General features: G+C 46.9%; 1 protein-coding gene across 1 annotated transcript; it reads right to left on the bottom strand.

Moving 5' to 3' along the window:
• PRCC (proline rich mitotic checkpoint control factor) lies at positions 1 to 24,451 on the bottom strand. Its single transcript, XM_079760825.1, has 7 exons — positions 23,719 to 24,451; positions 12,950 to 12,997; positions 10,127 to 10,693; positions 7,217 to 7,312; positions 4,652 to 4,795; positions 1,920 to 1,985; positions 1 to 426 (listed from the first exon to the last, which is right to left on the bottom strand). Exons 1-7 carry the CDS (start codon positions 24,175 to 24,177, stop codon positions 340 to 342), a joined length of 1,467 nt encoding a protein of 488 aa, XP_079616951.1. The 5' UTR covers positions 24,178 to 24,451; the 3' UTR covers positions 1 to 339.
• Between the last annotated feature and the right edge of the window lie 575 nt (positions 24,452 to 25,026).

Here is a 25,026-nt window from a genome sequence, read left to right as displayed (position 1 = left end):
TGTCAGACTGAATGTTTTATTTCAACAGACATCCCTGGTTAAAAAAAAAAAGGTGGAGGGAGGGGTTCAACATTTCATCACACCCAATAGGGAGCAAATTCCCATCCAAGAACTGAGCCCCTGCTGAGGCATCACTCGAGTCTTTGCTAGCTCCAAGACAGAAAGGAGCTGAGTTTTCTAACTTTTGTAAGAAAAATCTATCAAATATGTTCATTCTCGCAGAGGCGAGGGCTAGATCCTCAAGGAAAGAGGTCCTGGGCTTGGAGCAGCCGGTGTCCCAGAGCGGGCAGGGCCAGTGGGGCTGCTGGAGATCCTGGGATCTGCAGTCAGGTCCGGAGCCTAGAACCCGTACTTGGCTTGGGTTTGCCGGCGGCTGAGCTTGTTCTCGGACCAAGTGTTCTTCAGCTCCAGCTCTCGCTCCTTAGCCTGTGGCAAGGAAGAAGGGGCAGGGGAGAGTCAAACCGAGGTGTTTTGTTTTTTTTTAAAGAATATTTTTAAATATATTTTTTTACTTAAAGGGAAGGTAGAGGGAAAGAGAGATAGAAACATCAATGATGAGAGAGAATCACTGATTGGCTGCCTCTTGCACACCCCCCACTGGGGACTGAACCCACAATCTGAGCATGTGCCCTGACAGGAATCAAACTGTGGCCTCCCAAACTAGACAAAACATTAAAAAAAAGAAAAAGAAAATTATAGGCCAATATCACTGATGAACATAAATGCAAAAATCCTCAACAAGTCTGGCCAGTGTGACTCAGCAATTGAACGTCGACCCATGAACCAAAAGGTCGCTGGTTCAATTTCCGGTTTTGGCACATGCCCAGGGTTGCAGGCTCGATCCCCAGTAGGGGGCAGCCATCAATGATTCTATCATCATTGATGTTTCTATCTCTCCTTCTCTCTTCCTCTCTGAAATCAATAAAAAAATATTTTTTAAAAAATATAATAAAGTACAGCACAGGGAATATAGTCAATCTACATATATAAAAGCCTAAGTAACCAAATGACTGGTTGACCAGTCACTATGAAGCACACTGACTACCAGGGGGCAGACGCTCAATACAGGAGCTGCCCCCTGGTCGTCAGTGTGCTCCACAGCCAACCTCCCTCGGTCCCTGCCCCGCGCCCCCCCCGCCCCTGCCCCAGTAGGCCCCCATCGGGACTGGGTGAGATGGCCCTGGATCAGCCCCGATCGGTGGCCAACCCAAGGGACACCCCCCACCCATGCACGAATTTGTGCACCGGACCTCTAGTATTATAATAACTATGTATGGTGCCAGATGGGTACTAGACTTATTGGGGGGACCACTTCATAAATTACATAAATGTCTAACCACTATGCTGGACAGCTGAAACTCATATAAATTAAACTAAAATATCAATAAAAATAAAAATAAATAAATAAATAAAAAGCCCTGGCCGGTTTGGCTCAATGGACAGAGCGTCAGCCTGTGGACTGAAAGGTCCCAGGTTCGAATGTGATCAAGGGCACATGCCCAGGTTGCCGGCTCAATCCCCAGTAGGGGGCGTGCAGGAGGCGGCCAATCAATGATTCTCTCTCATCATTGATGTTTTTCTCTCTCTCTCCCTCTCCCTTCCTCTCTGAAATCAATAAAAATATATTTAAACTAAAATAAATTAACTTTTAAAACACTGTGATAAACTATTTCACTCCCCCTACATTTATGTTTTGGTCATAGAGTTTATTTTAAGCACCTGTACCTGAGTCTTATATGAAATGAGAATGACACAGAGCAGTAATTCTGAAGGACACACACACTCCTAGTGGCCACATGGAGAATGGCAGAGGACGCTTTCCCAGAGTTGGCGCCTGGCACCTGGGCTTTTAGCTCAGCCTTTAATTCTCAGGTTTATAGGGATCCTGCCAGGCAGGCCAGGGCTCTCGGCGCTCTCACCTGATGAATCAGATATGTGATCTGGTGTTTCCGCCGCTGCTGGCCTGTTGGCTGCTCACCTTTCTTCTGCAAGGGAAGAAAAGACAACCATTAACCACAGGAAGAAAAGCAGAAGTTTCTCAGGGGCCCAGATGGTGCAATGATGGGGAATGGGAAACCAAAGACACTGCCCAAGTCCTGGGGGAGAAAAGTGCGTCTGGAGCTGTTTTTATGCCTATATACTTACAAAGCAATTATTTTTATTAAAGCTCTTACGCAAAAAACCCAGGCTCAGAATACTTGCCTGAAATAGCCTGCTAATATCCCCATTAGACTGGAAATACTTTGTCAGAACTGTCTTCTATTTCTTAATAACCCCATCCCACCCCCAGCACCAAGCTCTGCCCACAGTGAACACTTGACACCAATTGTATTGCCTATAGTCCATCTAAAACTGCTTAAGTGCCACAGCACAGGCCTCCCTCCCCTCTCACAACCCCTCAAGTCCTGTTCATCTCTGTCCCCTACTCCCCAGTCAGTCCAGATATCTAGCCTCTTACCTACTGTTTACCAAACTCTCTACTATCAATCACCTTTGGCTAAATCCCCACCTCCCCCATCCTAGTAAGTACCAACAAATGCCTGGAACTAGAATTTTCACCATCTCTCCACCTCTCTCCAATCATCCAAACTCCACCCGTAACTGCACTGAACCCCTAACCAAATTATGATGCAAAAGATCTACTGTCAAAATCTGTATTGGCCTGGGCTTTCATTCTGTGCTTTTTCTGTCCTCTGCCAGTGTTGTCTCAGACTAGAAGCTTCCTAATTAGCCCCACCCAACTCCCAAACTCTCTGGAGTCTCCTCAGCACTTATGTAATCAATTTGCACTGTAATCATTTACACTCAAGTGTCCTTAAATCTGTTTTCCCCAACTACACTATAAACTCCGCAGGGACAAGATCTGCATCTTTATCTTCATTTTTATTTTTACTTTATTTTTTTAAATATGTTTTTTATTCAAGAGAGGAAGGGAGAAGGAGAGATAGAAACATCAGTGAGAGAGAATCATGGATTGGCTGCCCCCTGCACCCCCCTACTGGGGATCAAGCCCGAAACCTGGGCATGTGCCCTGGTGCCCTAACCAAGAATGGAACCGTGACCTCCTGGTTCATGGGTCAGCGCTCAACCACTGAACCACACTGGCCAGGCTTATTTTTATTTTTTCTAATCCTCACTAGAGAAATACATTTGTTGATTTTTAGAAAGAGGAAGGAAGAGAGAGAGAGAAACATCAATTGGTTGCCTCCCGTACATGCCCCAACTGGGAACCAAACCCACTCCAACTGGGGACCGAACCCACTCCCAACAGGAGGCTGAACCCACAACCTAAGTATGTACCCTGACTGGAAATAGAACCTATGACCTTTCGGTGTACAGGATGATAACCACCAACTGAGCCACAATGGCCAGGGCCTGTCTTCTTTTTAAAAAGTCTAGCTCAATACAATGAGATGGTGGAAAGGAAACTGAGACCAGGGAAAATAGCAAACTCCAATTCCTTGCTGCTATTTAATGTCATTTAATGTGACAGTTAAATATGAGAAACATAAAACATCCAGCGCCATTCTTGGCCCACAGTGAGCATTAACAACAGTCGCTGTTACTATGTGATGGTAACTCTCTCCACCCACAGTTAGTAGAGCACGCTCTAAGTGGTTTTTCCAGTAAACAGTGATGGATCTATGCTGATCTAACCACTATCCTTCGCTCTGTCCTATATGACCGCCAGCATTCAGTTAAAACAAATGGCTAGGGCTCAGATGGCCATCTGTGGCTGCAAATAAAACAAACGAGAGAAGAAGGGAATAAGATGTCCGACCTTGGCCTTGCTGGTGCTGGGCTGGAATCCAAGGTTTCCCCATCTTCTCCCCCTATGGCAGGCTCATAAATGTCCACATTTGCTGTACTCAGCTACTAGGTGAAGAGATGGTCATCATTCTGAATGAAGACAACTAGCCCAGAGGTGGGAGTGTGGTGTGGGAATGTGAGGAATATAGCATATGAAAAGACCCTGCAAGTGGCCCTGGCCAGTGTGGCTTTGTTGGTTGAATGTCATCCTGTGCTTCAAAAGGTTGCTGGTTTGATTCCCGGTCAGGGCAAATGCCCAGGTTGTGGGTTCAATCCCCAGTCAGGGTATGTGCAGGAAGCAGCTGACATCAATGTTTCTCTCTCTCCTTTCTTCTCTAAAATCAATACAAACATATTTAAAAAAAAAAAAAAAAAAGACCACAGATGGCTACAATAAATAATGGAAAGGAGAAAGGAGGGGTTGCACACTGAGAACCTAGGACCCCAGGACTTCTGAGCTCCGTGGTGCCCATACCTCAAAGATATGCTGAGCCGGGTCCCAGCTTAACGGGATGGAGAGAGGGCATGGCAGGAGGGAGAGGGTAGGGAGGCTATGGATTCTATCCAGCCAGGGAAGGGGCCACAACACATAGTAGCATCTTCCCAACTGGGAAACTGCTCCACCATCCATCTCAGCAACCAGACTCCACCGTCCAGATGGAGAGCAACGTGCTGCAAAGTTCTGGAAGCAGGAGCAGTGTCTGTGAGGCTCAGTGCATGCTCTATTACCATTGACAACAGGTGCTTGCTAAATGTGTGCTGACAGGAACAGTAAGGAGCAGGACCAAATTTTGCTCTGGGGCCTCCCAAGTTTGCCCCTCAGTAGACCTTTCCCACTTACTTTGCTGAATGACTTCATGGATTTCTCTTCTGTCAATGACTTGGTCATCCACTGCTGGGCCCCACTGAGCTGGTCATCACCTTTGATCTCCACAAAGTTGATCTCCTCCCTCCCTCGGTTCCTCTTGCCCTGCAGCCGCTTAAACTGGAAAAGGAGAAAAAATGCAGGAGTCGGGGATTAGGATTAGGAGATGTGGCTAAGGACCCATATGTTATCAAATGGTTTTGTGACCCCCCAATTCCATTGCATCCTCACTTCCCCTCTGTAATATATTATTTCACCCTGCCAAGCTGCCCTGATGCCAGATGCATGGCTACTTCTCAGTTCTCCTGGACTCAGGGAAAGGAAGGTCAAGAGACATTTCCAAACATAAGTGAGTACTGAGAATAATTTGTATGAATTTGCACTATTACTATAAATTGTATCTGCCTAAAGGATAGCATAGTTTTCTTTTTTTTTTTTTTTTAATATATTTTATTGATTTTTTACAGAGAGGAAGGGAGAGGGATAGAGTTAGAAACGTCGATGAGAGAGAAACATCAACAAGCTGCCTCCTGCACACCTCCTACTGGGGATGTGCCCGCAACCAAGGTACATGCCCTTGACCGGAATTGAACCTGGGACCTCTCAGTCTGCAGGCCGACGCTTTCTCCACTGAGCCAAACCAGTCAGGGCCAGGATAGCACAGTTTTCAAATTAACAATTTGGGATACAAAAAAAATCTAGGAATTCTCCTCTGAAAATCAGTTCTTTTTACATGTCTATTCCTCCTTCTCACTGGTTTGGTATCACCAATTCAGCAGACCCCACACCAGAGCAGACATCAGAGAGGGAAAACATGGAGCTGCATAGAGAGGGAGTTTCATAGGAAAAGGCCTGGCAAATTTTCTAGGAAACCGCTCACTACTCTTTCCTCTTCCTCCTCACGAAGCATATACATCACTTCACAGTCACCCAATGATGTCCCTGGAAGGGAGTGTAGGTGCTGAGGAATCAAAACACTCGGACTTTGCCGAAACCGGTTTGGCTCAGTGGATAGAGCGTCGGCCTGCGGACTCAAGGGTCCCAGGTTTGATTCCGGTCAAGGGCATGTACCTTGGTTGCGGGCACATCCCCAGTGGGGGGTGTGTAAGAGGCAGCTGATCGATGTTTCTCTCTCATCGATGTTTCTAACTCTCTATCCCTCTCTCTTCCTCTCTGTAAAAAATCAATAAAATATATTTTTTAAAAAACAACACTCAGACTTCAGTGAGAGCCAGGTCCTTGTCTGAGCATTAATGAGGCCTTTCGGGTCACTTTACCCACAAAAAACTGACTTTTGCCACTGGATGAGCAGCTCCCTGATGCCTCTTAGGCTTAGAACAAAAAGAACCTAACTATGGAACTTGTCAAGATGGACATACAGCCTGGCCGGTGTGGCTCAATGGTTGATCATCGACCTATGAACCAGGAAGTCATGGTTCAGTTCCCAGTCAGGGCACATGCCTGGGTTTCAGGCTTGATCCCCAGTGGGGAGCGTGCAGAAGGCAGCCGATCAGTGATTCTCTCTCATCATTGATGTCTCTAGCTCTCTCTTCCCCTCCCTTCCTCTCTGAAATCAATAAAAATATATTTTTAAAAGCACTATTTAAAAAAAAGAAAGAAAGGAGGTCATACACAATATTAACCACAGGCAGGGAAGTATGCAAAGGTATGCGTACCTTTCTGTGAACAGGTAAGTAGAAACTGGTTTTTATTGTTGTTGCACATGCTGGCCGGGCTAGAAAATTTTTTTTTTAAGAACCTGCATGCAAAGAGGAAGCAGCCTCTATTTCCAGCGCCCGCCCCCCCCTCAATAGGCTATGACATCCCTATAGATAAGACAATACTTTATAACCTGAACATGGCCTGATGGCCACAGGACAAAGGGTTTTTATATTCCCTTGCGCGGAGGTTGAGAAGCTCAGCAGCAGGGGATCCAGTTACATGAAACACAAAGGGTTATTTAGTGTGGCTGCTGTTCCTCCCCAAAATCCATTTTCCCCTTCTCCTGTCATGTGAATGAACCCAACTTTTTGGCTAGATATATTATCACCATTTCCTAGGCTCCCCTACAACCAGGTAAGGCCATGTGACCAGATTCCAGTCAATGAAATAGGAGTGGAAGTGAACTTAGAAACTTTTGGGAAGTCTCCTAAAAGGGGAGGGAAAATGTCTCTCCTCTTTCTTTCCCACCCAACTGCAGAGGGCTAGATGCAATGCAGATGTGGCAGCTGTAGCCTCAGCTGCTATCACTGACCATAAGAATAAAGGCCACAATCCAGAGGTGGCAAAATAATGATCAGAAGGGACTGGACCCCTGACAACTTTGTGGAACTGTCCCACCACTCCTGCCTGGCTTGCCTACCTCTAGTCTTCTTTTATGAGGAAAATAATTACCTTCTCTTATAGAAGCCCTATTATTTGGAGATTCTCAGTTATGTACTACCACACCTAATCCTAACTGAATAGTTTTAAAAGAGAATTTCCTTTAGCTTCAGATTTGCCTGTGGGTCAAAGATGGTCACTTGTGCTTTGTTAACTTACTGCTTCATCATCGATAAAGGAGGCATCTGAAGCAATTTCCTGGGGGGGTACCAGGGTCGGGTCCTGTACAGGATAGTAGCCACCACTGTAATAATCCTGCAGCCAAGGAAAGAAAAAAGCACATCAACTGAGGGCACAGCGGAGAGGGGACAAGGTCTGCCCAGGAACCAAGAAAACCCTCATCAAAGAGGTAATGGTGACGCCCACACTACAGAGCCCTCAATGGACCAGTTAAAGGCACAGATCCTAAGGACCTCTCCCACAATTCAAGAACAATTTCTGCAGCTTTTCTGATATGCGTCATCCAGACAGATGGGTATTGTTAGGAAAGGGTGACAAGAAATAAAGATGTTCTCTCCTGCTTCAGTTTACACCATGCTCCCTCAGCCGCTTCCCAAGAGTGATCCCACCCTTTACAGCTACTGTGCCCCCGGCTCTGCTCCTCCTGCTCATAAGACCCCTAATAAGCTCTGATGTGCGAGGAGGCAGCAGATGTGAGGGCATGTCATTCCTGCTCCTCATCCTATTTAGGGCCTCTGGTCACAGGAAGACTGCCTATAATGAACGGGCAGGAAGGCTTCCGGATCTCTGATGCCAAAAACAACCACTATATGGCGGTATGGAATTCACAAAGCTGGGGACAAAGCAAGTTTGTGTTACAGGATTTTTGGTTCAGGAATCCGATGCTTCTCCCCTTAGGGGTGAGCTATGCAGATGTCGTTGTGGACCCTAGAAGAAGGCAAGGCCCCTGCTGAAGCCGAGCCAGGCAGCCATAGGGCTGAGAAACTGTCTACCCTGCCCACACTTTTTCTAATCCTTCCACCTTTGCCCAAAATTCCAAACAAATGCCCTGTAAGAACATTCATTTTATAGTGAGCTAAATGGGAAATAAGGTTTAATAATGACTAAATCAAAACACTATATAAAAATTCAGAACGATTATGATTTTCCATAAAGTACAGTTGGCCCTTGAATAACAGGAATTTGAACTGCATGGCTCCACTTACATGTGGATTTTGTCCAACACTGTAATGTGTTTTCTCTTCTCTAGCTTACTTTATTGTAAGAATATAGTAGTATGTAATACATATAATATACAAAATATGTGTTAATCAGCTATTTATGTTATCAGTAAAGCTTCCAGTCAACAGTAGGCTAACAGTAGCTAAGTTTTTGGGGACTGGAAAGTTGTAAGAGGACTCTCGACTGTGCAGGGATGGGGGGGGTGTAAGCCCCCTAGCCCCCTCCTTGTTCAAGGATCAACTGTATTCACCAGAAGATATTCACATTACAGGGTCCCCTAGTGTATTAAAGTGCCTTAATTTGCACAGACTGCCTCAATGATGTTTATAACTGGACATAGAACTCCATTTTGTTATTCATTTGCTGGATATAAACAAGAGGTTTCTGATTTAAATAGCATCTTTTTTTTTTCCCCCTAAAGAGGTCAAAACACTCTCATCTTCTTTCCTTCTAACAATGTTTAGGGAAGATAGATTGTCCCTGATTAGCTATGGGATACAACAAGGTTTAACAGCCAATATCTAGGAAACACAACAGTTTGAGTTCCTGATCTGAAAAGGGTCCCCACCCATGCCCAAACCGAAAAGATTAACACTGACCAGTCAGAGAATTACAGTGGTCGAAAGGACTTAAGCCTTCCAACCATCCCAGGCTAGCAGGAAAACTTTCTACAGCTGCCCAGCTGGGACCAGCCTCTGCTCCCCACCCCTGCCTCTGCAAGTCCCCACACCCCTGCCTCTGCTCCCCACCCCTGCCTCTGCTCCCCACCCCTGCCTCTGCAAGTCCCCACACCCCTGCCTCTGCTCCCCACCCCTGCCTCTGCTCCCCACCCCAGCCTCTGCTCCCCACCCCTGCCTCTGCTCCCCACCCCAGCCTCTGCTCCCCACCCCAGCCTCTGCTCCCCACCCCTGCCTCTGCTCCCCACCCCAGCCTCTGCTCCCCACCCCTGCCTCTGCTCCCCACCCCAGCCTCTGCTCCCCACCCCTGCCTCTGCTCCCCACCCCAGCCTCTGCTCCCCACCCCAGCCTCTGCTCCCCACCCCTGCCTCTGCTCCCCACCCCTGCCTCTGCTTCCCACACCCCTGCCTCTGCAAGTCCCCACACTCCTGGGGTCCCTCTCCATCTAAGGAAGCTCTGGTCGCTGGGAAAGTCTTCTTAAACCTATTTACAAGCTGGCATCCTGTACTCTCACTCTCTGAGACCACACAGAACAACCTAAATAGCTAATCCAAATGACATTTGAATAAAAAGTTATAACGTTTATTGAGCATTTACACGTTCCAGGTACCATGTTAAGCTAATGTAATTCTCCCAGCAATCCTATGAGGTTGCCATTGTCATCCCCATTTAATAGCTGAGGAGTCTGAGACTCAGAGACAGTTAAGGATTTGCCCAGACTCATATAGCTTGGGAGTCAAACCCCAAACCACCCTGCCCTCCTTCTCTATCACAGCCCAGCTTATAGCCCCCTAACGTCCCCTCTCCAGGGCCTTACTGGGTCCTTTCAACTTCTCATGACTCAGTCGAGGCCTCTCACCGATCTCCTTACTCCCCTTTGTCATTCAACAATCCAGATTCCCTCCTTCCCTCCCAGTCCCACACCTCCCCTTCCTTTCTGTATTTTCCGTATATTCTCTCACCAGCTCCCACAGTAAGATTTTGTTTTCAGAATAAAGGTGTCCGTTATGTGGTTCTACCTGTCAGACTTTAAGACTTGGGAAATTTTAGCCCAATATGGTTCAGAATAAAAGTAGTATGTTTTGAGGCCTGACAGGTCTAGGAAAACCACTAGAAGATTTTTTAGTTCGGCTAAAGTGATGCCCAGAGGCTGTATCACTGGCTCAAAGCTCTCCCTGACCGCCATGCTCCAACATTCCCTCCTACCCACCTGATAATAAGCACCAGCGGCATTGGCATCGCCATATGTGGAGAACTGACAATAGCTGTAGTCGTCCCCAGGCTTAGGCATCCAAGGGGCCCCACTGGAGCCTGCTGCCATCTTGAACTCGAGGGGCGCGTTGGCTGCGTCATCCTGGAAGGCGGGCTCTGGTTCCGTGCCTGGAGGCAGCTCTTCAGGGACAGAGGGAATGGGGTAAGGGTATGGCTCAACTCCGGGCGGCTCAGCCTTGTCAGGGAGGGAGAAAAAGTTCTCAGGGGCTACTTCCTCGTCGCTGTCGTCCTCCTCCTGTGTGATCTGCTTCGTCACCTGCAGGGCAGCACTCTTGGCAGCAGCCTTGATGGCGGAGGGCGACGGCGTGGTGGTTGTGGTGCCCACAACAGGGGCGAGAGCGGAGGGCTTGGTCTTAGGAGCCTGTCTGGAGGGCTTAGTGTCAGAGGAGCCATCCGAGGGTTTCCGAGAGAAGGCGTGGGGCAGGAGCAGCCTGTTAGTCTCTTTCACAGTCAGGTTCTTAGGTTGGGGGAGCAAGGCAGACAAGCCAGTCCCCTGGCCAGATCCCTGGTGAGCCCGGTTCAGGGGAGCAGGAAAGAAAGATGACAAGTGAACGGTTACGATATGTACGGCTAACGTCAAGAACAAGAATGACAGATATGTGCTCGAGCCTAAAATCTTATCAGCCCTGTTGCCTTCTCACCTTCACCTACTCCAGTGATTCAATCTGGGCCTAACTCCTGTCTCAGACCCTTCTTTTCTGCTGGCTGCTTCTCCCAGGTAAGCTGTCATCCCTGTTCTCCTTGGCTCCACCCCTACCCAGCTCCACTGCTCTGCCACAGAGCCTCCCCTGATTGTGTTTTTGTCAAATATGATGCTCTTAACCTCATCATCCTTCTTCCCCAAAAAGCCCAGGGCTCTCTCCAGCTATTCACCTAACCTCTATCCATGTCCTGAAGGTTCCTCTTAACATGGGAACTTGCTGCTGCCTTTGGATTGCCCTAAAGTCAAGAACAAGGCTCTGTCCAAAAGAGACCTTCATACATGTTGCCAAATGGTCCCCCCTTTGCCCATAGAAAGCCCTAAAGATGTGTTATATTCAGCTCGTTTATGTCAGAGTTAAGCATTTAACATATAGAATCTCTCAGATTCTGCTTTCTGTATGCTATAGGGCCAGCCTGGCCTAACTGTAAGGCTGAGGGAAGGCCAGTTTGAAAAAGGAGAATGGAATAAGGTCACTGGTCTTGGAGGACCAGTGTACTATATCCCTCTCAGCCAAGAAATGCCCAGAACACATAAGATTTGCAGTCAAGCAGGCCAGGCAGAATTTTTCATCCGGAAAATGGGGTCCTTTCCCTGCTGCCTGTTCACAGGTTTGAGTCACTCCAGCCTCACACAGCCCAGAGGCTCAGAGTCCCAGGAACCGGAATGAGGTTCCACATGGAGCATATCCTCAGGATACCTTTGAAGTGTCTGACTTCTCAGATGACACCTGGATTCATGGCTACATCCCTTTGCAATGATGGGTCCCCACTCTGCCGTAACAGTTCAGAGTTTCTCTAACCACTCATCTCTTCTTACCACCCCGAAGACTGCTCTTTACACTGGGGTGCCCTCTGATCTGAGCCAGTGTCCTCCCATCACTCTCTATGCCCGTCCACCTCCCCCAGGAAGCCATGTTGATAGCATAGTCCTAAATGTGAAGTATAACAGGAAGAAAAGCTTGGGAGCCAGAATAAAGAAACTGGATGGGGGAAACAAAGAAAACAGCAGAGAGACCATCTCCTGGGACTGTCTGGTTGAGGACCTCGGGTCTTGACTACGGAGCAGCAGCCAAATATAACAGTTAGGAGCTTGGACTCCATAGTCAGACCACCTGAGTCTAAATCTCAGCTCTCCAGCCCTGCCTCGCCGCCGCCAACCTCCCCCCCCCCCACACACACACACACAACTGTCTGACCTTCAGCAAGTTCTTTAGTCTCTCAGTTTCCTCAGATGTAACACAAGATGATGATAACACTGACAGGCAATATTATAAGGATTAAATCAATTAAATGCTACTAAAGCACTTAGAACAGTGCCTGGTACACAGTAAGTGCTACTGAAGTGTTTATTTTCCAGTTTAAAAATGAGACAGGGAGAAGATGAATAATTTTAAAACACAGATGTTCTCAAAACAAACTCATTAATACAGAGAACAAATGGATGGTTGCCAGATGAGAGGGGGGTTGAGGGGCTGGATGAAAAAGGTGAAGGGATTAAGAAATACAAATAAGCAGTTATAAAACAGTCATGGGGATATAAAGTACAGCATAGGGAATATAGTCACTAATATTGTAATAACTATGTATGATGTCAGGTGGGTATTAGAAAGGTGTGATCATTTTCTAAGTTATATAAATGTCTAATCACTATGTTGTACACCTGAAACATAATACTGTATGTCAACTTTAATGGAAAAATTAAAATTTTAAAAGTAAATTACAAATGTTCCCTAACATCATTTTGACCAATCCATTGATTCTATCTTTCCTAGATAATCCTTTTACCTGAAACATAATGAATCAAATTGAGTTCCAATTCATCTCCCTCCCGCTGCCTGTCCTGTAAGAGGTAACACTACCACACCAAACTGAGGAGAGGGCAGAGAAGCACAAGGTCTGAGGTTATCAAAGAAACAAAATCGTACTGAAATAGTTGGTCCTCAAATGCCTGCGTTTGTTCTAAGCCTGACCTGGAAACTGCTGAGCATCGCCAATCCTGTCCTTTAGGAAGTAATATGGGAAGAGAGAAAAATGGCTGCTGTTGTGTCACGGAGCTTACCTGAAGGACAGTTTTCTTCTTTGTGGGTTCATCTTCCTCGGAATCTGACTAAGAGAAAAAGAAATGGAATAAGGCCTCACTGTTTAAGGACAGTGGGGGACATTACATAAAGCCTGTGTGAGGGACTGTGTCGCACCTCAGTGCAGGGCGCACCACCCCCGGCCCAGGCCACCAGCAGAGCTCTGCCTTCACACGTCTTCAGAGAACCTCCCCTGGCCTTTCATTCTCTTACCCTGCTGCATCAACTTCTAGTTCTTTATATTAAAACTATTTTCTCCCATTTAGTCTTTGATGGAAATAAAAAGCTATCCCCATTCTTCTTCCTATAAATCTGTCCACAGAAGATGGATGGGATTTGGCCCACAATCTCACCTAATCTCAGCTTCATTTCTAAAACCACTTGTATAGACTACATAACCACAGGGCCGGGCAACTCCTGTGGGATTAAGTGGTGTGTTAACTACTCTTCTATGAGGCATTGAAGGTCAAAGCCATTGGAGAAATCCATTCCCTCTCCAAGTATGATCTATTATCTGCTGAACAGTTGTTCGTGTCCAGAAAGAAGGCAAGCAATGATGACTGTGAGAATCTGGGCAAGACAGAAGGTCATCTGAATTATCCCTCTGACTCATCAGAACTGTTTTAAATACAAGCTCTCACACTGAAAAGTATCTTAAACTTTTAACTCAATACTAATTCTTAGTATCTTCAACTACCAGAAAGATGCAAGGCATATGAACAACAAGCTTTAACATTTCATTTTTAAAAGTAATCCCAAACCAAGAACCTTAAACGCTTTCCATTTGATCTCAGGACCTTGATTTGGACATCTATAAATAAAGATGATTAGGCAGGAATCACCTCCAAGATTCTACACAAATTCCAATCCTCTGCTTATCTTTTTCAACTGACCTTCCCATCTCTCTTTGTGAATTTGTCTGCTATCAGATTTTTTTTAAATATGTTTTTATTGATTTGAGAGAGAGAGAGAGGAAGAGAGGGAGAGAAACATTGATATGAGAGAAACATTAATAGGTTACCTCCCTTGTACACCCCAACTGGGGATCAAACCCACAACCTGGGTTTATGCCCTGACCATGAATCAAACTGGCGACCTTTCGGTGGATGAGATGACACTTGACCAACTGAGCCACACCAGCCAGGGCTACCAGGATATTTTAATCATCATTACTGAGAACCTATTACAGGGCCTGACTGAGTAGCTCTGTTGGGAGTATCATCCTGATACGCCCAGTTTGAGGGCTCAATCTCTGGTCAGAATCAAGCAATAAATGCATAAATAAGTACAACAAATCAATGTTTCTCTCTCTCTAAAATCAATCAACCAATCAATCAATAAAAAGAACCTATTCTATGCAGGACTGAGTGCAAGGTAGTGGACACAGGGCTTCCGGACTGGTGTCCCGTGGCCGGGTTAAAGCTGTGATATGGGCCTACTCAGCCCACAGGCACCTGGCAGGGCTTGGAGTACACAGACTACAGAGGCAAACCCTGGCCATTTAGTCCAGTGTGCTTCAGAGGTTTTCTGTACGTGCCATGACATGAAAAAAGTCCCTTCCCGCCGAAACCGGTTTGGCTCAGTGGATGGAGCATCAGCCTGCGGACTGAAGGGTCCCAGGTTTGATTCCGGTCAAGGGCATGTACCTTGGTTGCGGGCACATCCCCAGTAAGGGGTGTGCAGGAGGCAGCTGATCGATGTTTCTGACTATCTCTCTCCCTTCCTCTCTGTAAAAAATCAATAAAATATATTTAAAAAAAAAAAGTCCCTTCCCTCAAGGACCTTCCAGTCTGGTAAGAATAAAGACAAGCACCCAGCCCTGGCTGGTTTGGCTCAGTGGATAGAGCGTCAGCCTGCGGACTGAAGGGTCCTAGGTTCGATTCCGGTCAGGGGCACATGCCCAAGTTGCGGGCTCCATCCCTAAAAGGGGGCGTGCAGAAGACAGCCTATCGATGATTCTCTCTCATCGTTGATGTTTCTATCTCTCTCTCCCTTTCTCTCTGAAATCAATAAACATATATTTTAAAAAATAAAGACAAGCACCCAGATAACTAATAACTAAAGGCAGTAAGAGTTAAGGGCATCAAGTGTGGTTCAAATATGCCTCAAAGAGTCTGTTGTTCTTACATTTGTGCTTTCTTTCATGTAAGTCCCTCGCCTTCTCTCTCCCTGTACCTATATCACTACCACCACCCACTCTCCTGTCTATCTGCACCCTTGTGCTTCCTCATTCAAAACTCCTGAGAAGTCTTCCGGGCGAGTCTCACCTTGTTCTTTTTGACTCTGCGTTATTCATTTGTTGAGGTGGGATCACACTAACCCTATTTATTTGTGCTTGCTTTGGAAATGTTACATTTTTCATGTGCATGTTCTCACCTTGCCTCGCCTCGTCTCTGACAGCCAAGGCCCTATAGTTCAATATTGCCTCACAGTAGTCAGTACATAATAATTTTCTTTTAATTTGTTGATTTGAGAGAGAGGGAGGGGGAGAGAGGGAGAGAGAGAGAGAGAGAGTTAGAGAAACATCGATTTGCTGTTCCACTTATTTATGCATTCATTGGTCGATGGTTGTATGTGCCCTGACTAGGGATCGAACCCACAACTTTGGCATATCGGGACAACACTCTAACCAACTGACCTACCCGGCCAGGGCCATAATGATTTTAATTATTAACTGCTGCCAAATGTATAAAAAAATCTATCTTGGTACTTAATGTGAGGGATAAGATAGGGTGGTGAAGGAAAAGACAGCTATCTGCTGAGTCCCTGCTATGTGTCAATCATTTTACACACAATCCTTCATTTAATCCTTAGAGTAACATTTCAAGGTAGGCATTAGTATCTCAATTTTACAGGTAAGAAAAATAAGGCTCAGAGAGGTAAAATATGACAATCAGCTCTGGCTCCCAGGTTTCTGCAGCAACATCAAGCTGAGCTGACCGTGTTTGTCCAGGTTTGAGATCCACACTGACCAGATCCTACTAGATTCCACACGACTCAGCCAAGAAAGCACCAAGTACAAAATCAGAAATACAGGTTTGAGTCTCCGCTTTGTCACTTACTGGCTGGGAATCCCCCAATAAGCCATTTAACCAACGCTCTAAGCCTCAGTTGGAAATACTTATCCACGTCACAAAGATGTTCTAGAGATTGCAGAGCTGCTCAGAGAGGAAATGTATACAGTAAACTAAAATTCTAAAGAGGTCAAGGATTATTCTCTCTAGTCTGCCAAGATGCCAAACTCAACCAAAGAAAAAGCCTTAAACCCCAAACATGTAAGCATTTTCAACCTTTTCTCTCAGTTCCAAACTCCCATTGCCTCAGGGCTTCCTGATCATCTCCCATCTTTTGACCACGAAGGTTTATCTTCCAGCAGACCACACAGTACCACCCCATTATGGGGTATATGAGGGTCTCATGAAGTCCCCAGACACGTTTAAACTTTAACATCTCAGCCCTAGCCTGTTTGGCTCAGTGGGTAGAGTGTCAGCCTGCGGACTGAAGAGTCTCGGGTTCGATTCCAATCAAGGGCACATGCCTGGGTTGTGGGCTCAGTCCCCAGTAGGGGATGTGCCAGAGGCAGCCGATCAATGATTCTCTCTCATCGTTGACGTTTCTATCTCTCTCTCCCTCTCCCTTTCTCCATGAAATCTATACAATTATATATTTAAAAAGAAAAGAAACAAGTTTAGATACCACTCAAACACTTCTGGGCATGAGTGGGGGCCTGACTGAAAACTAACAGGAAACAGCAGGAAAGCTCAGCAAGGAATTATCCAAATATTCACAAAAGATAATACATTTTGGTTTAGAGTTCCAAAAAGCAGAGAGATGAGTAATCCAAATGATAAAAGATGTGTCATATATTCTCCTGTCACCCTGGGAAGGATGGAGGGAGGAGGAAATACAGCTGCCTTGGAGCATTTTAAAAGAAAATCAATTCAGCTTCTATCAAGAACTGGCTAGAAGCAATGGGCTTAGCTTAGGCCCACAGTACTTAATTTAGACTCAAGGAGAACTTCCTTGATAGTGAGAGGTACAGAAGCATATTGGGGGTTTTTCTTTATCATAGTAAAATACATATAACATAAAATTTACCATTTAACCATTTAAGTGTACAATTCAGTGGCATTAAGTACATTCACAATGTTGTTTAACAAACACCACTATTTCCAGAACTTTAAAAAAAAATATTTTTGTTGATTTCACAGAGGAAGGGACGAGAGAAAGAAACATCAATGATGAGAATCATTGATAGGCTGCCTCTTGCACCCCCCACCCCTCCCGAGGATCGAGCCTACAATCCGGGCATGTGCCTGACCAGAAATCGAACCGTGACCTACTGGTTCATAGGTCGACACTCAGCCACTCAGCTATGCCGGCCAGGCTTCAGAACTTTTTCATCATCCCAAACAGAAACTCTGTACCTACTAAATGATAACTCCCCATTTCCCACACCCCACCCTCCAGCACCTGGTAACAACTCTTCTACTTTCCATCTCTATGAATTTGCCTGTTCAGGTTCCTAATGTAAGTGGAATCATACAGCATGTGTCCTTTTGTGTATAGCTTATTTACTTAGCATAAGGTCTTCAAAGTCCATCCATGTTATAGCATGCATCCACATTTCAATCCTTTTTAAGGCTGAATAATATTCCTTAGTATGTATATACCAGACTCTGTTGATCACTCATCGGTTGATGAGCACTTGGGCTGTTGCCATCTTTTGGCACCTGTGAGTAATGCTACAGTGAACAGTGGTGTACAAGAACCCGTTTGAATCCTTGCTTTCAACTGTTTTCACCAAGGAGTGAAACTGCTAGATCACATGGTCATTCTAATGAACTGTTTGAGGAACTGTCAAACTGTTTTCCACAGGAACGTATTAAATGGAAGTTGTGGAGCCGACTCCTATAGAGTACTAAAGACCAGCGAATGGCAATCTAAGTGGGTCTGTGCCGTTGGACCCAGAGAAACGGGTGATGCTACAAATACCAGAGCACCCAGGCCTGGGAGACGTGTGCAGGGCCAGAACAGGCACTCCCGAGTTTTGGAAGCACAAACTGATTGTGTGTGTGTGTGTGTGTGTGTGTGTGTGTGTGTGTCTGTCTCTCTCTCTCTCTCTCTCTCTCTCTGGCTAATTCTCACTTGAGGATATTTTTCCATTGATTTTTAGAGAGAGTGGAAGAGAGGGGAAAGACACAGAGAGAGAAACATCGATGTGCGAGAGACACATCGAATTGGTTGGCCCACCCCCCAAGATCAGCCTGCAATGGAGGTACATGCCCTTGACCGGTATCGAACCCAGGACCCTTCAGTCCACGGGCTGATGCTCTACCCACTGAGCCAAACAGCTAGGGCTCTTAAGAAGAAAGTACTGTATTTCTTCTTGGCCTCACAAGAGCCTGAACCTCAATGGCCACCACTGTCCTCTCTGTTCCAGCTGCCAAGAGTGACAAGACACACACACCCCGAGACTGCTGAGCAAGAACGGAAACAGACACTTTCCATTAAGCTAAGCCCAGTGGGATCTGCTCATCTATCAGAGCCTCACTCCCCACGGCAGCCTCTCTTATCTTCTCAGGCTCTGCTTCTCCCAGACTGCCTCTCCAAAAAGCAATCACTAGTTGCCGGGGCCAGGAGCCAAGGAGGAAATAAGGGCCCAAGCTCAGACAGAGACAAAGAGACAGACAGTCTCTCTCAGTCTCTCTCTCTCTCTCTCATATGCCACCCCCACACACACCTCCACTCCAGGCTCCAAACTCAGATCACTACTACACTCCTCTCTATTATCCCAATCAGCTTGATTCACCAACGTTTTTTACTCTTTGGTCTGAAATAACTTCTGCTTACATCTGCATTTCAGTTAGGTTATCATTTTCTCTCCCATTTTGCACTCCTCATTGTATTGCTTTCCTATTCCTGTCTGCCCAAGGCTCTTCTATCTTTTCAATAGCCAGACCAAAACCTATCTGGGTGCATATACGATTTCTGCTACCACCAAACTGTGATTTTAGGCAAATCACCGCTGTTCTCTAAACTTCTATTTCCTCATCTGTAAACTAGGAATAATACCTTACAGAGCCACGAAGTGCCTAGCCAATGCCAGATGTTAAGCAAGTGCCCCACAACTGTTAGTGGGGCACTCTTTCCCTTTCTATTCAGGGCTAAAACTTAGCTTAAACCACTGCAGTCAAGTCTTAATTATTTGGTTAACAATCAATCTCATTCATAGCTTCAACCTTTCCACTATTGGAGTAAACAATCTGAAAGTATGGGTAATACTAGTCCAAATAAGCATAAAATTCCTGTTTGCTTTGGAATGCACATTCCATCAGAAAACTCTTCCTTCTAATTTTGGTTTTCTATATTCTATTTTAGAAGTCTGCATCCTCTAAGCCCATGAAATCAACAATCGACCAACGTCTGGAGGTAGCTTGGGTGGGAGCAAGAATAAGATGGGAAAAGAAGAGGACCAAGTATCCACTTCAGGGACCATTCCTAACTCCTCAGATAAATCAAAAGCTGAAATCTGCAACAGCTGGAGACAGAATATGGTACTAACCTATCCCCTGACTGCAGCTAATAGATGAGTGACTGAAATCAAACCAATCTCTCCCGCAAAACCAGAATTGGGACTAAGATTGTAGTCCAATCGGCTGACCACTACAAGGAAGGAAATGAAGAAACAAGAAGGTGTGGGTGGCCATCTTTCACCTGCAGAAGACTAGTAAGAAGCAGAGGGAATGGTCTGCAGATGAATGAATCAAATGTGCAAGAAGCCGTGTGGGTCCCAATTCCTGATCGGAGCCCTTTCTGAGGTACCTCAGTATATTTGATGCATTACTATTTAAAGTAGCTTGAGTTGGTTTTTGATACTTGCAACCAATTAAACCTAACTAATTCCCAATCGGCTCTGCCTCTTTTATTCCCCAAATAAATGGCATCACTACTCTCCCAGTGGGCTGAGCCAAAAGGCAGGGGGTCAACCTTGAATCCTCACCTTGACCCATGATATCCAATCAATGCCCTCCTCTTATCACTTCTACCCCCTAAACAGACCTGGAGCCTCGTTCTTTCCAGCCCTGCTACTCCCTTTTCCAGACGGCCGTCATCTCACACACTGGGTCTCTGACAGTCCTGCTCCCTCCAGGCCTTTCACCATCTGTGATCAGAGAATTCTTGCTCAGCCTTTAAGGGCTCTTCACTACCCCAGAATAGAAAGGCCTTTGCATGGCATCTAAGGCCTATTATCATCTGGCATCAACCTTTCTCTCTGTAACCCCTTCTTTTTTTTCATATATATATATATATATATATATATATATATATATATATGTGTGTGTGTGTGTGTGTATATATATATACATATATATATATATACACACACACACACACACACACATATGTATTATTTCAGAGAGGAAGGAAGGAGAGAGAGAAACATGAATGATGAGAGAGAATCATTGATTGGCTGCCTCCTGCCTACCCCCACTGGGGATCGAGCCTGCAACCCGGGCACGTGCCCTTGACAGGAATCGAACCCGGGACCTTAGTCCCTAGGCTGACGCTCCATCCACTAAGCCAAACCGGCTAGGGCCGGAACACCTTCTCTCATCACTTCCCCTGCCCACCCATGGGCTCCAGCTGCTGTACAGTACTCACTTCTCTCACCTCTAGGCTTCTGTACATTTTATTCCCTCTGCCTGATGCGCTCCTCCCCAGTCCACCGCTCTTTCTCTGGCTACCTCCTACTCATCTGTCTTATCTCTCTTCAGCTATCCCCTCTTTCTGGAAGATTCCCAACCTCTGGACTGGTGTGCTCCCATGGCACCAGCTCTATCCTCTGACTTGACCTAAAATCTATTTCCCTGTTGGGCTCCTCCAATAGACCATAAGCTCCTTTTGAGCAGGGTCTGTCATGTTCACTGCTATACTCTTAGCTCCTGGCAGAGAAGTAGCTCAATATTGAATTAACTTAATTAATAAAAGTTGAGCGTTAATTACTTCTACTTTAGCACCAAACTCTAAAGGGAAATTATTTAAGGAAACCGAATTCATTTATTTAAATGTGTATTGAGAGCCTACTGAGTGTAAGACACAAAGCTTAGATGTAGAGGGGCTGAGAGCTGGAGGGGACACGATTTTAAAGACAAAGGTCACCCTCACCTGATCATCTTGAACACTCAGGCTATCTTTCTTTCCCCAGGAATTACGTGTTCAGAGAACAATAATAACTTGAAGAGAACAAAATGGGAAACGGAGCCAGCTAAAGGCCAGCATGTGACTTAATTTTTACGATCCATGTCACACAGCTCACCTCAGAAATTAAGTGAGTTAGACTTACAAAGAAGGGATAGAGTGGGGAGTCCTCGGAGTGTTCTGCCATTTCGGCCAGCCTAACGGGAAGACTCTGCAGTCCCCACCAGCAACTTTTCCTACTGCTTCCTTCACAGACTACAAAGGAGCCGTCCCACGGCCACTGCGGAAGGAGGCGGGCTGGTTCAAGCGCCACCTTCCCCCAGACACCGTCAGGCTAAGATACAGTTTGGGGAGAGAACTGTGAAGAGGGGACAAAAGAGAATGCCAAGGAAATGAACCTATCTTCCTCTGTCATATTCAGAGACTTTCCTTTGTTTCAGAGTAAATCAAGGTCAAAGTAAATTTCAGTGTGGCAACAAGAGGCTTTTTTGGACCCTAGACTTAAAAATGACAGACTCAGGTGAGAAAGAAGGAGGAAACCATCCAGAAGAAAGTTCGGAACAAGTAGGGAGGGAGATTCTGCAGCCCCCTTTCCATGAATAATCCATATTTATTTGCGTTCATTCACTCAGAAAATACTTAGGAGTACTCACTATGTGCCAAGCATTGTTTTAAACCACTACAGACACAGCGTGAATAAAATAAACCACAAGCCGAGCCTTTGTGGAGCTTGTATACTAGCAGGAGGAGAGAGGCAACGTGGCTCAGTGGTTGAGTGTCAACCTATGAGCCAGGAGGTCACGGTTTGATTCCCGGTCAGGGCACATGCCCAGGTTGCAGGCTCGATCCACGGTGTGGGGCGTGCAGGAGGCAGCCGATCAATGATTCTCTCTCTTCATTGATGTTTCTACCTCTCTTTCCCGCTCCCTTCCTCTCTAAAAAACAAACAAAAAAACTAGATAGTGTATGTTAGGCGGTGGTAAGTGCTATAGAGAAAAATAAAACCAAGAAAGGGGTGGGGAAGAGTGGGTGACAGGAAGTTGCAATTTAAATAGGTAGGCTAGGAAGTCCTCACTGAAAACATGTCTTTTTAAATATATATATATATATATATATATATATATATATTTCTATTGATTTCAGAGACAGAGCCCGCCACCTGGGCATGAGCCCTTGGTCAGAATCGAACCCGGGACCCTTCAGTCTGCAGGCCGATGCTCTATCCACTGAGCCAAACCGGCTAGGGCAGAAAACATGTCTTTTAAGCTAAGAACTGAAAGAGGTGAGGGAGAGAACATTAGGATACCTGGGGAAGAAACCCAGGGACCAGGAAGAACTAAGAATGGAAACGGCCCCTAGGCAGCATTGGAGGTCTGAAGAAAAGCGCTAAGAGCAAGAAGCTTCTCTTGGGGTGGGGGGTGGGGGGCGGTTACCGAAGGTAAGCCAGGGACTGACCAGTTAACTTTTCAGAAGAGAAAAGAAGGAACTCAGGATAACTCTAAAACACTACCTGCCCAGTCCAGCTGGTGTGGCTCAGTGGTCAAGCACCACCCCATGCACCAGCTCGATGACTGGTCAGGGCACATACCCGGGTTTCGGGCTTGGTCTCCGGTAGGGGATGTGAAGGGGGCAGCTGATGGATGCTTCTCTCTCATCGATGTTTCTATCTGTCTCTCCCTCTCCCTTCCCCTCTCTCAGCTCAATAAACACACACACACATAAAAAACACTACGTGCCCCTATCCCCAAAGTATTCCAGAAAAGGCCTTCTAGTTTTCTGCTCTAATATACAGGAAATATAAGCCTGGCTGCCTCTTCTAGAAATAGTCCCCAAGCATCCGAACTCACCTAAGCTTGACAACACCTGAATGGAGAAACTGAGTGCCAGGCCTGGGGTGCAGACAGACCCAGCTCTTAACCACTCTGTCCTTTACCAGGTACGATCTTACATGCTGAACAACTGTTTCTCAACTGTAAACATTCGAGTTCTGTCATACTTGAAGGGGCAAAGCCTTCCGAATGATCTGAACTCAACAAATACTTTCTTCCCTAACTCCCCTCCAAAACAGAATCCAGGACTCCTGCCCTTTTCCTTCAGACCCTGATGCTTTTAAGTTCAGGGGCAAAGGGGGAGACTGCTAGTCCCGAGTTCAGCAAGGGCTCAAGAATCCTCTCTCCTGTCACTTCTCAGGTACCAGATTTCATGCTGCTCTCAGCAGAAGAGGGAAAACAAAACAGAGCAAAAAACCTGGCCCGAGGTAGAAGATGCAACAAGAGGGAGCAGAACCAAGTGTCCCCAGGCCGGAGCCTGGGTCTCAGGGCCCAGTGATGGTACGTGACCCTCCTGCAGGCGGGTCCAGCTTCGAGAAGCCGCATGCACCAACACCTCAACTCCCCGGAGTTGGCAAACTTCAGCTCCATTAATTGCACTGTAGTAGGAAGCCAGTGGTCTGGAATCAATAGAAGCATTCATAGGAGGGCGTCCTTCCTACAGCTGTGCCCATGCCCAAACCCGATGGAGTTTAGGGGTGCCCTCCTCGGATACTCACATCCCCCTTATGCAGCTCCGGCGCCGCAATCTTCACGGGCTCCGTTCTCTTCTTTGGCTTGGGAAGCCCCAGGGGGGGCCCGGCACCGCCGATAGGGGGGGGCAGACTGAGGCCAGGGCCAAGGGCCGGGGGCAGCCCCAATCCCAGACCCTCCCCAACTCCCGCAGCTTCAGCCGGGCTCACGCCTGGAGGTGGGGGGAAGCCTCCCAGGCCGAAGGGCAAGGGGGGAGGAGGCTGGAGCCGGGGGTCTCCGCTGGGTGGGGGCAGCAACAGCGGAGGCGGAAAGGCTGGGGCTAGCATCTGAGGGGGCGGGGGCAGCAGGGCCGGACCCTTGGGTGCGGGCAGAGAAGCGAACAAGCCCCCTAAAGTAGGCCCAGATGGAGGTGCCGCCGCCTCCTCCTCCGGCTCAGCTTCCTCCGGCTCACTTTCATCGCTGCTGGCGTAAGCAACCAGCGACATGGCGCCTCCGCTTTTGGGGCGCCCTTTGCCGGCAGACTAGGCCTACTTGAGACCGGGGATGCCCGGAGGCCTAGTGGGCCCCGCCACTTGGCGGGGCGGGGAGCCGTAAAGTCCACCTTCTCCGTACTCTAGGGCTAGCCCCGGCAGTAGCCCATCGCCACAGCTGATTTCCACCGAATAAGACTTCCCTCTTCACTTAAGCTCCCAGTCCCGGGCAACTACACACAGCTAATGGCCGCCGCGTCACTCCGCCCCCTCCTTCCCTCTCTAAAACACGAACTACAACTCCCAGAAATCTTTGGACATAGCCCCATTCACTGCCGCAGGGAACTCGGTGCAGGGCACGGCGGGAGTTGGAGTCCGAGGAAGGATTAAGGGGCGCGCCGAAAGACAGACTGTCCACCCGCCTCTGGCGCGATGTCTTCTGGGATGAGTAGGTTTTTTTGAGGGGAGAGGTCTCCCGACAATTCCTAGGTGACTACCAGCCCCGTCGGTCACCGCGGTAATCACGGAGGCAGAGAGGAGAGCATTTCGGTTCTTGAAGTTCCCTGGGGTAGCCTCTTGAGCGCTAAGATTTATGGGAGATGTAGTGCTCTTCGAAACGGCAAGTGATGTCGGGAATGAGAGGGAGTCTGGGAAGGTGGCGGGTTGGGGGCAGGAGGAGAATAGCTTAAAGAGAAAGTGATACGGAAATAAACTGAAGTTTCCCCAGTCGGCTGAAACCGGAGTTGGGATCAAACACCCCAAAAAGAGACAGGGCCCGAGAGACCTGTAGGAAATTGGGCTGCGAGCTAGAAAGAGGCGAGATTTCAAGCTTAACAATAAACATCTGAGAGCTGAAATAAAGGT

The sequence above is a fragment of the Cnephaeus nilssonii genome (assembly GCF_951640355.1).
Source record: "Cnephaeus nilssonii genome assembly, chromosome: 21".
NCBI lineage: Eukaryota > Metazoa > Chordata > Mammalia > Chiroptera > Vespertilionidae > Cnephaeus > Cnephaeus nilssonii.
The sequence above is the reverse complement of the archived record's forward strand: the minus strand, read 5'-3'. Positions and strand labels throughout refer to the sequence as shown.

Coding starts and splice junctions, on each gene's coding strand:
- PRCC (XM_079760825.1), bottom strand. CDS start 24,177: ATGTCGCTGGTTGCTTACGCCAGCAGCGATGAAAGTGAGCCGGAGGAA. Junction 4,796..7,216: donor CCTTTATCGATGATGAAGCA/GTAAGTTAACAA, acceptor CTCCTTTTCCAG/TTTAAGCGGCTGCAGGGCAA. Junction 427..1,919: donor TCACATATCTGATTCATCAG/GTGAGAGCGCCG, acceptor TCCTTGCCACAG/GCTAAGGAGCGAGAGCTGGA.